This window comes from Aegilops tauschii, chromosome 1 (assembly GCF_002575655.3).
Source record: "Aegilops tauschii subsp. strangulata cultivar AL8/78 chromosome 1, Aet v6.0, whole genome shotgun sequence".
NCBI lineage: Eukaryota > Viridiplantae > Streptophyta > Magnoliopsida > Poales > Poaceae > Aegilops > Aegilops tauschii.
The window spans coordinates 97,272,843-97,284,899 of NC_053035.3; the positions used below are offsets into that span (position 1 = coordinate 97,272,843).

General features: G+C 41.4%; 1 protein-coding gene across 1 annotated transcript; it reads right to left on the minus strand.

Annotated features, from left to right (window-relative positions):
* Window positions 1–2,358: 2,358 nt before the first annotated feature.
* On the minus strand, window positions 2,359–11,289 carry LOC109783496 (pyruvate kinase 1, cytosolic). Its single transcript, XM_073509052.1, has 16 exons — window positions 9,560–11,289; window positions 9,390–9,411; window positions 9,090–9,184; window positions 8,904–8,999; window positions 7,408–7,535; window positions 7,135–7,239; window positions 6,849–6,992; window positions 6,630–6,688; window positions 6,397–6,445; window positions 4,962–5,003; window positions 4,685–4,762; window positions 4,286–4,514; window positions 4,047–4,135; window positions 3,692–3,787; window positions 3,012–3,071; window positions 2,359–2,490 (listed from the first exon to the last, which is right to left on the minus strand). The coding sequence occupies exons 4-16, from the start codon at window positions 8,950–8,952 to the stop codon at window positions 2,395–2,397; spliced, it is 1,224 nt and encodes a 407-aa protein (XP_073365153.1). The 5' UTR covers window positions 8,953–8,999; window positions 9,090–9,184; window positions 9,390–9,411; window positions 9,560–11,289; the 3' UTR covers window positions 2,359–2,394.
* Between the last annotated feature and the right edge of the window lie 768 nt (window positions 11,290–12,057).

Sequence of the window (12,057 nt, forward strand, 5' to 3'; positions counted from 1 at the left end):
TTCTATTAACGTCGTAGGTAATTAATTTAGTGTTGGCATGGTAATTCCTTATACGCCATAAATAATTTTGAATCTTTTATAATCGTGAGTATTTTTATTGTTTTTTTAGTTTTTTTACTTTAAGTCTGTTTATTGTTTTTAAGTATTTCTATAATTTTGAGTCTTTTATTTTTCTGAAACTTTTATAATTTGAGTCTTTCCATTATTTTGAGTTTATTTATTGTTTTTTGAGTCTTTTATTATTTTTAGTCTTTTTTATTTTTTAAAGTCTTTTATTATTCTGAATCTTTTATACTTTTGAGTCTTTTTATTGTTTTTGAGTCTTTTTATAATTTTGAGTCAGTTTATTGTTTTAAGTCTTTCTATTATTTCGAATCTTCTATAATTTTGAGTCTGTTATTTTTTAGTATTTTTAAAAAAACTTTTCTAATTTTGAGTATTTTTTATTGTTTTTGAGACTTTTATTTTTTATAATCTTTTAATTTTAAGTTTTTTTATTGTTTTTTATCCTTTTTATCAAAGGCAAAGCTTGCCACCACATTGTGTGACTTCTACTCACTTCATTCACTACTATTCATTGAAAAATATTTGGAGACCGTGAAAGTTATAAATAGACGAGCTAACTGCAGTCCCCTCCACATTTTCTCATCCGGGCTTGGGACCGGCAAAGGCAGTGTTAAACTACAAAACTACTAAACACAAAAAAATAGCAAACACTACAACCAATCATTCAGCTAAGCAACAAGCCACACAATCAACCAAAGGCAGTATTGACACGACACACGATTGGCAATAAATATTCATGCAACATTTTCACAAGATCATAACACGGACATGGTTCAAAATCACATGGAAACACCGATGAAATCATACTTGCCTCACTAGCAGAATCACAACTCAAAATCGCACAACTCACAAGAGCACAACCAGAGGTTCAAATTACACAGAAACAAAAAGCATCACACGTAATGGGGATTAAAAATTGAACACACAGAAGAAGTACTAAAGACCCAACGAGGGGCCGCGGCATCGAAGACAAAGTAGTCAAACGGCGTCTAATCCATACGGAACACACAACATGGCCAACCTGCTGAAATGAAAATAAAGGTGAATCAAAGAAATTGAACACACAACATGGACAACCTGCTGCATCTAGGAAGTGAAGAAGCTCCATTCTTGAATACAAGTAAAACTGCATATTGTAAACTACCTGATTGTTCAAAAATAACTAGCTAGTCCTGTTAAAGTAACTACATAATTGCTATCGTGGGGCGCATACTCATACACTGAGCTCCTCTAGTCGCATGTCTGGTACAATCTAATCACATCACTCATCTCAAATATATCACTGGCTTCAGTGATGTTATAGTACAAAATGACACTGAAATACATATACATTGGTACTAGGGTACAGAGAACTTCCGCAAGAGTTCCAGCACACAAAAACCAGTAGTAAAATCACCATTGGAACGAATAAAATGTATGACAACTGCTGCACACAAAGACATTTATCTCTGAACTATATATGCTAACCATATCTTACAACAGATAATCAATTCAGAAACACAGCAAATGGTAGTTAACATCCAAAAGAGGAAAATAGAGGGGAGAACGGGCCACATCTTTAAAAAGGTGCACAACAAAACCATTTATCATGCACAGAAACTAAACACTACATCAGCTAGATTTCAAGTCTTCCATGCACAAAACTAATTAACAAGCTAACCATCTAAGTAAACTAGAATGCCATCAGCCACAAAATTCAGAAGGTAAATGCAGCTCCCTCCACATTTTCACATCCGGGCTTGGGACCGGCAAAGGCAGTGTTAAACCACACCAATCATCACTCAAGCATACAGGCCACACCATCAAGAAATGCAACATTCACACACAGTCACACACACAGAGAGTCAAGCACACACAGAGTCACACACACACACAGAGTCAAGCACACACACAGTCAAGCCACACAGTCAGACACACACACAGTCAAGCCACACACACAGAGTCAAGCCACACAAACAGAGTCAAGCCACACACAGTCACACACACAGAATGGAGCGCTTGCACACAAGAAACATACATAGACAGGGGCACAAACAGAAAGCTAATACATGCAAGACCGAAGTAAACTCAAAAAGCTATAAAGAATTTCCAGAACTGAATGAGTAAACGATTTCTCTAGAGGGGCGAGGGTGATCCAGATCTTTGTTCCTGAAAATAGGAAGCTAGTTAGAGGCTGATTAAGTGATTATTTATTTAGAATTTGGTTTGTAATTCAAATATCATGAGCATACGCATACGGACATAAAAGAAATGTTAAATGTATTCTTGTTCTACTTACTAGAGGAAGCAAGGTATGTAACATGACCAACATTCTTATAGAAATTCTGGCTAAGGTAAGCCATGCGACTTGATCACACCGGATGGTTTGCCATGGTCAAGAGCAACCTTCAACACTGATTCATTTCTAGTGCTAGTAGATTCAGCCTGCAGGGCAGAGAAACAAAGTCAGTACAAATCACCAGGCAAGCCAAGCTTCTTACTTGTTGGGTCCAAATCAAGGAATTGTAGCTACCAAATAATTCAAGGTGGATGCAAGATGAAACCTCCAAACATCAGCCTCACTGGTGCACACCATCTTATAAGCTCGCGTATTGCGTTTATATAATGTACTAATTAACCAAGTTTATGATGACTTGCCAACAGTTCGAAAGTGAACTGCAGTCTAGTGTTTATTCCATTTGTAAGTAGAACATGATGCAAGCAAAAACCCTAAAAGCAGAATTAATTCACTGGCCTGGTGTATGTAAGCATCCACTTTTCACATATTGGGAATATGCACTAACGCCAACCGCCACTATTCCCTTTATGTTCAGAACAAGGAAGTTGATATTTATAGGTAGTTCCTATTTTTCATATCATACATACTGGGTCATGTATTCTAAAATTGAAAAGAACCACCAAAGAATGGTTAATGTAGCCAACAGATGAAAGGCAGGTTAACTCACTGGGTGACGTGGATCGACAAGCATGGGAAAGAGGCCTCTAACTATGAGTGATTGTCTTGCCTGCAGGAAGATAATGCAACAAATGAGTTATAACAGTGGCACACTGCCAAACACCAGAGACAAGTCTTGGTCCAACATAAGCAATATTGTTTCTTATCGGGCAAAATTCTATAGTACTCCCTCCATCCCGAATTACTTGTCTTAGATTTGTCTAGATATGGATGTATTAGACACGTGGTAATACATGTTAATTAGTGAGTCTAGTTGAACACCACACTAAAAAGGTTACAAGGAAACAGGTTGTTCACATACTTCAAATGCGCTTGTGAAGCTCCACTTCAATTGATTTATTTTTAGACAAGGAATGGCATGGTGGGCCTGTACTTGGCCTGCAGATACTCAATACGGCATAATATATGAATCAATTTCTATTAAACTACAAGATGAGGTGAAGCACCTATAAGAAGAAATACTCTTTTTCTCCTATCCGGATGAGGTGAAGCAATGATGACCGAAGCCTTAACTTTAATAGCAGCCCGCACCTAGCAAATAGGTAGCGAACTATTTCAGACTTATAAACCCAAGTGTCACAGACTGATATTCAAGCAATGGAAGACAGAAATTGTTCCCCTGTAAACACTAACAAAAGGTTGGAAAATGAAAAGAAACAAAATACGCACTGCAGAGGAAGCAATAGACTCCTTGTGGGTCATGGGTTCTCCCACGTATTTCATGGTTCGCTTGAAGTACAAATCCTGGTTGAAGACCTTCTCAGCCTGTGAAACAATTCATGAAAATATATCACCAAATATGAAGAGAGAAAAGGCAGGAAGGAGTGAATTTCCATTAGATTCCATTAGAGTGCCAAAGATATACTTGTTGAGGACACATTTAGGGGCTATTCGGAAGAAAAGTATTTATTTGTAACATTTTAGTATTAAAGCCTGATTTGAACTACAAAAGGGAACCTATCAACAAATGCCCTCCCAAACAGGCCTGTATCAAGAGAACATAGACCTCCAAAAGAAAGTTCACCTCAGCACAAATTCTGCCTAGCGTTGAAATAGTCTCAACTGGATACAACCCACGGAGAGTCTCAGCACCAAGGAGAATGGCATCACTACCTGAACAAAACAATTGTGATTTCATGTTACAGCTTGTGTAATTATAGTTTGTTTGGGTACAGTAATGAGCAGCTGCAAGATATTATTGTGATTTCATGGTACAGTAATGATCACCAAAGTATAAGATATCTGCAAGAGGCAAAAACTAACCGTCCAGCACTGCGTTTGCCACATCAGTTGCCTCCGGACGAGTAGGCCTTAGGTTGTCCGTCATTCTGCCCACAACACGAGTAACAACGGTTTCTGAAATAAGAACACCTAAAGAACGAACAAAGTAGCTCAATAGAGAAAAATACATGTTATTTACCTCCAGATTCTCAATTTTGGCAAAAATCAGAGTTTGGCTAAGATCACCTAACTTTGAGAAGAACTCATGTGCCTATTGCAGGAAAAATACTATCAACGTTAGGAACATTTTTCCAAAGTATGAAATGCAAACAAACATGTGATACTATTCAACAAAATATCAATACAAAAAAATTCAATCTGTTGGGAAAGATGGCACTGTGAAGTAGTACACTCTAAATATCGACATAATGAGTTACTTACTTGCCGCACATCTTCTGCATGCCTTGTATAAGAAAGAGAGAGGAAGTCAATCTTGTTTTCCCCCTTTTTTTTCATAACCTGAAAGTGGTGCACGCTCATAAAGTCATTACTGCACCAAACAAACTATAATTACACAAGCTGCTCCCAATTGGTGTAATTATAGTTTTTTTGGGTTACAGCAAGGAGCTCCAGTTTCACGAAAATAATAATTAACATGTAAATCAAGTCGTCAAGTTAATACAAGGAGCAAGAGAGATCCTTGGGAGGAGTTCCTTACATCTTTATCCTCATCAGACAGCGTGGGCATGTCGATATGGATCTGGGAGTAGTACAATGTGAAGGCATAATAATCACAAAAAAATTCAGAAAAAAGAATAGCGCTAGGTCTGTTACCTATGATCAGCAACTACCAATAACAAAGTTAGATACCAATCAACAAACAACAATCAATCAATTGTAATAACCATGAACAAACAGCAATCAATCGTGCCATATAAACATGTAATATCTCAAGGCAACAAACAGCAAACAATCAGCCTACATGGTTTGTACCTTCTCAAGGCAATCAATCAAACAACAAGCAAAAATCCATCTCAAGGCAATCAATCAAACAACAAGCAACAATCCATCTCAAGGCAATCAATCAAACAACAAACAACAATCCATCTCAAGGAAATCAATCAAACAAACAGCAAACAACAATCAATCAATCGTGCCATATGGAAAGATAAGCAAAGCATGATAACAATAAACAATTGAAAAGAACAGCATCAGAACAACCGTAACAGACAAGAACAGGATTCTCTGCATCTAGAATGGGAGCACACACGCCTGCTGGTAGAACAAGAGTCGGCAGAGGGCAACCAGAGTATCAAGATCATGCGTTTGAGATCTGAAAATAACGGACGAACAACGCAGGTGATGGAACAGAGGAACCGACTTGACAGCGCTCCAATTTCAAAACCAGAACCGATCGTTCCTTCAACCGTCTCCCCGACGCGAACACGAAATGCAGGATCGTCAGATAACAGAAGCGCACGCACAAGTAAACACATGAACCATGGCTCCACCGTGAACACGAAACGCAGGAACAGAAGTTTCTCAAACAGACTTTAGCTCGCAAACCAGATCGACCGACCGCTTGCCGCTTCCTCCCAGAGTCGCAGGGACGGAGACCCCCGAAGAAACGGCCCCAAGAACACGCGAGAGCATCAGGGCGACAGCGAGGACAAGCAAAATCATATCACAAGCGACTCTAAAGTGACGAGGAGGACGAGTAAATCAAACCAGACGCGATTTTCTATCTACACGGACGAATCGAGGACGAGCAAAATCAGTCAAATCAGACGCGCTTCAAAACAGACGAATCGAGAACGAGCAAAATGACAAATCAGACGCGATTTTTCTAATCTAAACGATGAATCGAGCAGGGACGAGCAACATAAAGTCAGAGGAGAGGGAATCAGGGACGAATGCCTCACCAGACGCGAGAGGAGGAGAGGCACGAACCGAGGACGAATTGCCTCACCAGACGTGAGAGGAGGAGAGGTAAGCCATTCTTACCTAAAAAATATATGTTTCAAGTTAGCAACAGTGGTTGTCTCTCATCAGTTCCAAGCCGATGGCTAGTCTGAAATGACATGAGCAACTTAAAATGTGAGTGTGATGCAAATGATGTTTCTATTATTCTTGAAGCAAGAAAAGTAGCTTACATCATCGGCAGCACCAGCAGTCATATTTACAAATGAAGATTCAGATGACCTGTTATGTAATAAGCATCATATGAGTCAAAGATACTTAGAAATCAGTTTATGATCATAACAGCATAAGTAATTATTCATGTGTGTGTATCAAAGTTATCAAGGAATCAAGGATTCAGTATAAAACAAGTCAGACAAACTGATGAAAATTCAAACTCTGACCATTTGAAAGCATAGAAACTTACTGATGATTTATAGTCCTGCAACTCCAATAAGTCACCTGGTTTGTCGTCTTTGACTTTAGCTATAGGTGAGAAGAACTAAGAACAAATAGAAGTACACAAATGGAAGTAACCACTGTGTTTCGAAATTAGCAAACATCCCACCCGGGGGAAATGCATTTCAGCAAACCATAAAAATAGAACAATCAAAAGAATACCTCTCTCGACATTGCTTGCCTATACATCCACCCATGGCGTACTCTGTGTCCAGGAGCATGCCGTGGACTCATACTTGGCCCAATCAGTCTTGTACATGTGAGCAATCTCAGGCACCAGAGGATCATTGGGGTTGGGGTCCGTCAGCAATGAACAGATTGACAGGAGGACCTGTTAACAGAGACGGGTAAATGTTAGAGAAACATAAATGAAGATTTTTTCTGAGATTAAGTTGCTGAAGGAACCAAGCTTATATCAGCAACAAGCTTTAAGCAAAAAATGGAACAACCAAGCTAGGAATGCAGATCATTACCTTTGATATGGTCAAAGTCGGGCTCCACTGTTCCTTGAGAATGTCAAGGCAAATGCTGCCGTTGCTGTTGATGTTTGGGTGGAACACCTTGATGCGGAAAGAGACCTGAAATATGTTCATGTCTGAATGTCAGAAAAAAATAGATAAGATAGCAAGCAGCAGCAAACTAATTGTTTGAGGACCCCCAAGACATTTGTGTAACAGCAATTCCAATATCATAGAATCAATATAAACTCTTTTTTACAAAGGTTAGCTCGGTACACCGGAAATTACCTTCGGGGGATTGAAGGGATGATCCAGTGGGAAATGGATGTTCACCAAAAATAGACCACCAGTAAACGGGCTGTCCGAGGGTCCCATGATAGTGGCCTGCCAGTGGAACATGTCCTCACTTACAGGACCTGCCCGAATAAAAGGAAAGTAATACAGTATTACACAACAGTCAGACAAGCATTTGTATGAAGCCAGTCAAGTATGAGTAAGAAACAAGTCATATTTGCTACGAGATCAAACAGCGGCCAGCTTTAGTTATGTGTGAGCAAGTTCAGAATTAGGCATGAAATTATATTATCAAGGGTTATCCATCATATACACGCCCAGTACAATGATTAGAATAATTCAAAGTTCATTGATCTTAATTTCAAGAGGTTAGTGGAACCAACTGCTGTATTAAAAAACATCAAGTCACCCAGGAGGCCAGGACATCCACTGAAGCCACTTATTCTCCACAAAACACAAAACATCAGGTTTACACACATTATGAATGCTAAAGTTGCTTCAGTAGTTATATTTCTTCCTGTATGCATTGATAGACCAAGGAAAACAGGTGACCATTACAACCTCACCTACTAAAACATAGGCCACTCTTGATGATTCTCTCTATTGGTTAGGATGGTACTGTTCTTGTTTCTCAAATCAGATTTACACAACATTTACAATGCTAAAGTTGCTTCAGTAATTATATTTCTTCCAGTATGCATTGATAAACCAAGGAAAGCAGGTGATCATTGCAACCTACTAAAACAGAGGCCACTTTTGACAATTCTCTCTATTGATCAGGCTAGTACTGTTCGTGTTTCTCAAATCAGATTTAAACAACATTACCAAAGATAAAGTTGCTTCAGTAATTATATTTATTCCAGTATGCGTTAATATAGACTAACGAAGACAGGTGACCATTGCCACCTCACCTCCTAAAACATAATTCACTCTCAAAAATTCTCCCTATTGATTTGGTTGGTACTGTTTATGTTTCTTAAATAGTCTAGTCCATGCCTAACATATTAGATTGGTACTGTTTATGTTTCTTATATAGTGCTAGTCATGCCTAACTGTCCATAAACTGTGAAGTCCTTGGCGGTTTTAATTTCTTTTGGTTATGGCAGTTAAGATATCATATAGTGCTACAGGGTGGTGCATGTTCTGCCCATGTGGTACTGACTGTAAACTGTAATAAGGTTGGCATACTTTATAACCTAACAGAACAAAATCCAAGGGTTTTTCTAATGACCTGCTCAGAAGATACATCACACACTTGACATGAGTCAATCATAATAGTAGTCCATGTACAGTTCATAAGCAGTATCCTCACCAATCAATCCAGCAAACCTAAAAGCACTGCGAGAGCACAGCAAAATAATCGACAACCTAACCCCCATGACCAGTAACAACAGTTAACAACCAGACCACGCCAACGGCGCGCTCATCCAGACGCAATACAATTCGGGGCAAGATCTAGACGGAATCAAACGGGGCAGAGGAAAAATCACCTGCGCTGAGGTGGGAGGGTCCTTCTGCAGGTCCTTGCAATGAGACCATTTTGTTGGTCCATACTTGCTTACAAGATCAATAATTTTGTCATCTTCCTGTAGAAAAAAATATCATAATCATAAATATAACTATAAAATGTGCAAAATGTTTTTTTTTCGAGCGAAGTAAGGAGTGCAGTGCCAAACCTCTTGAGTCCAAGGACCTTTGATGAGTTCAGGGTTAAGAACCTTCTGCCATGGATGTAAATATTGTACCTCTGTCCTATCCAGAAAGAGCTCAGCTGCGTAGGTAGATACCGGCACAATATGTCAGCTCACCACACTTGCATATACAGAACATCATCCAAGGAAGTATGGTGTTACTATATAACTAGCTAAAATGTGGGATAAGCATTCATAAGGTTACCATTACCAGCCATGAGATAAACATTGTGTAAAATATAGGAACGAGTTAAATTCGAGAGGGATTATCATCCAAAGACATACCAGGTTGATGAGCGATCCACGGCTTCAGTTAAACCACCAGAAGCACACCATCAGAACAACGATAATGAATCAAATTAGCCATCATGAAAACATCCATGCAAATATCAGGTAAATAAATGCTTTGGGACTACAGGCATCAGCATCGCAAAATGTAAAGAATGTAAATATACCTGCGCTATATGCCAACTCAACCCATCAGTGTCCTTAGCAACACAATAAAGAGCAAATGTGATATGTCCAGATCAACATGTGTGTACCTTAAATACTTAGAAAGCATTATTCCAAGGACTAGACAACAGTAATACCAAAAAAAGAATATGATATCCACATAAGACATAATCACAAAAAAGTTCAGAAAAAAGAATAGTGCTAGGTCTGTTACATATGATCAGGAACTGGCAATACCAAAGTTAGATACCAATCGACAAACAGCCATCAATCAATCAATTGTAATAACCATGAACAAACAGGAATCAATCATGCCATATAAACATCTACCATCTCAAGGCAACAAACAACAATCAACAATCCATCTCAAAGCAATCAATCAAGCAACAAACAACAATCCATCTCAAGGCAATCAGTCAAACAACAAACAGCAATCCATCTCAGGGCAATCAATCAAACAACAAACAACAATGAATCAATCGTGCCATATGGGAACATAAGCAAAGCATGATAACAAGAAACCAGTTGAAAAGAACACCGTCAGAACAACCGTAACAGACAAGAACAGGATTCTCTGCATCTAGGATGGGAGCACACACGCCTGCCGGTAGAACAAGAATCGACAGAGGGCAACCAGAGTATCACAAGGGCGCATGAGTTTGAGACCAACGAACAACGCAGGTGATGGAACAGAGGAACCGATTTGACACTGCTCCAATTTCGAAACCAGAACCGATCGTTCCTGCAACCGTCGCCCCGACGCGAACACGAAACGCAGGATCGTCAGATAACAGAAGCGCACGCACAAGTTTCTCAAACAAGAAACGCAGGAACCATAGCTCTACCGCGAACACGAAACGCAGGAACAGAAGTTTCTCAAACGGACTTGTTAGTTCGCAAACCAGACGGTGACCCAAACTGACCGACCGCTCGCTTCCTCCCAGAGTCGCAGACCCCCGACGAGATGGCCCCAAGAACACGCGAGAGCATCAGGGCAACGGCGAGGACGAGCAAGAATCAAATCACACGCGACTCTGAACTAAGGACGACGGCGAGGACGAGCAAATCAAACCAGACGCGGTTTCTACCTAAACGGTCGAATCGTGGATGAGCATAACCAATCAAATCAGACGCGCTTCTTGAAAACAGACGAACCGAGGACGAGCAAAACTGAATGAAACAAATCAGACGCGATTCTTCAACTCTAAACGGACGAATCGAGCGAGGACGAGCAACATAGGATCAGAAGCGAGACCATGAGAGGCAGGAATCGAGGACGAATTGCCTCGCCAGACGCGAGACAAGGAGAGGCAAGAACCGAGGACGAGTCGCCTCACCGGACGCAAGAGGAGGAGAGGCACGAGTCGAGGACGAGCACGCGCAGCTGGCGCACGACGCCGGTGCCCCCGCCGCCGGTCGCCCGCCACTTGGCCGAGCCCCGCTGGGCGAGGCCCGGGCGCCCGCCCGCGTCCTCGGGGAGCGGCTCGCCCCCGCATGCGGAGAGGAGAGGGAGCAGGGCGCGAGCGGGCACGGAGACCACCACGCGGCCCGAACGGGCCAAGGACGAATGAAGGAGGCGAGAGGCGCGGCCCGGACGGAGAGAGGCGGAGAGGGCCGGCCAAAGGGCGGAGCTTTATAGCCGGGGCGGAGGCGGTGGCGGCGGGCGGAGCCTTGTCCTTGCCGAATATGAAAGGCAAGTTTTTTTCCGAGACAAGGATATGAAAGGTAAGTGGAGCGGGGGTCGGCGGCGGCGCGTCTCGAATTTGGGGGCGGAACGGGGAGTTTTCCAGGCAGCTGATTGATGCCCGTGCGTGCCGTTGCCGTGTCTCTTTCTTTTTTTATTGACTGAGCGGTGAAAACAAATGTGCTATTTTTTGGAGCTGAAAACAAATGCTACCACTACCCCCAAAAAAAGAGAAAAAATACGCCACGTTCATATATGCACAGGGAACTAAAACATTCGACGACTCATTTCGCTAGCACCAACTTCAGTGTAAATTTTTTTTGGCCCGGATAGAATAGGTAGGATACGTATCGGAGTTGATCGAAAACTCGTCTCGCCCGCTCCAGCTTCCGCCGCTCCCCTCCCCTTCATCGCCTCCCCTCCCCTCCTGTCGCCGGGCAAAGCCCGGTGGGTGTAGGCGGCGGCGGGGCGTTTCCCCCCTCCTGATGGCGTGCGTAACACGGAATGCGGCATCGTGCCGGGGGCGCGGCAGCAGCGAGTCAAACGGGCGCGCCGGTGGCGTGGGCAGATGGCAGGGCTGCGGCGGCTGTGCGGATTCTGAAGGTGCGTGCTCGGGGTGCTCGATGAACTATCTTTTAAATTCGAAGATTTTTTCAGATTTAATGAAGTGCTTTTCAAATTTGATGAACCTTTTTTCAAATTCAATAAACTTATTTTCAAAATCGATGAACTTTTTCCCAAAATTGATGAACTTTTTTCAAATTCAATGAACTTTTTCCAATTCGATGAGCTTCTTTCAAATCAATTAACTTTTTT

Bases quoted from the DNA above. Each gene is read 5' to 3' on its own strand.
- LOC109783496 (XM_073509052.1), bottom strand. From the start codon at position 8,952: ATGGTCTCATTGCAAGGACCTGCAGAAGGACCCTCCCACCTCAGCGCA. The intron at 4,136-4,285 runs GTTAGTTTTTGC...TGTTTTGTTCAG, and splicing joins GGCAAACGCAGTGCTGGACG to GTAGTGATGCCATTCTCCTT. The intron at 3,788-4,046 runs GTGAACTTTCTT...ATTGTTTCACAG, and splicing joins TAGGCAGAATTTGTGCTGAG to GCTGAGAAGGTCTTCAACCA.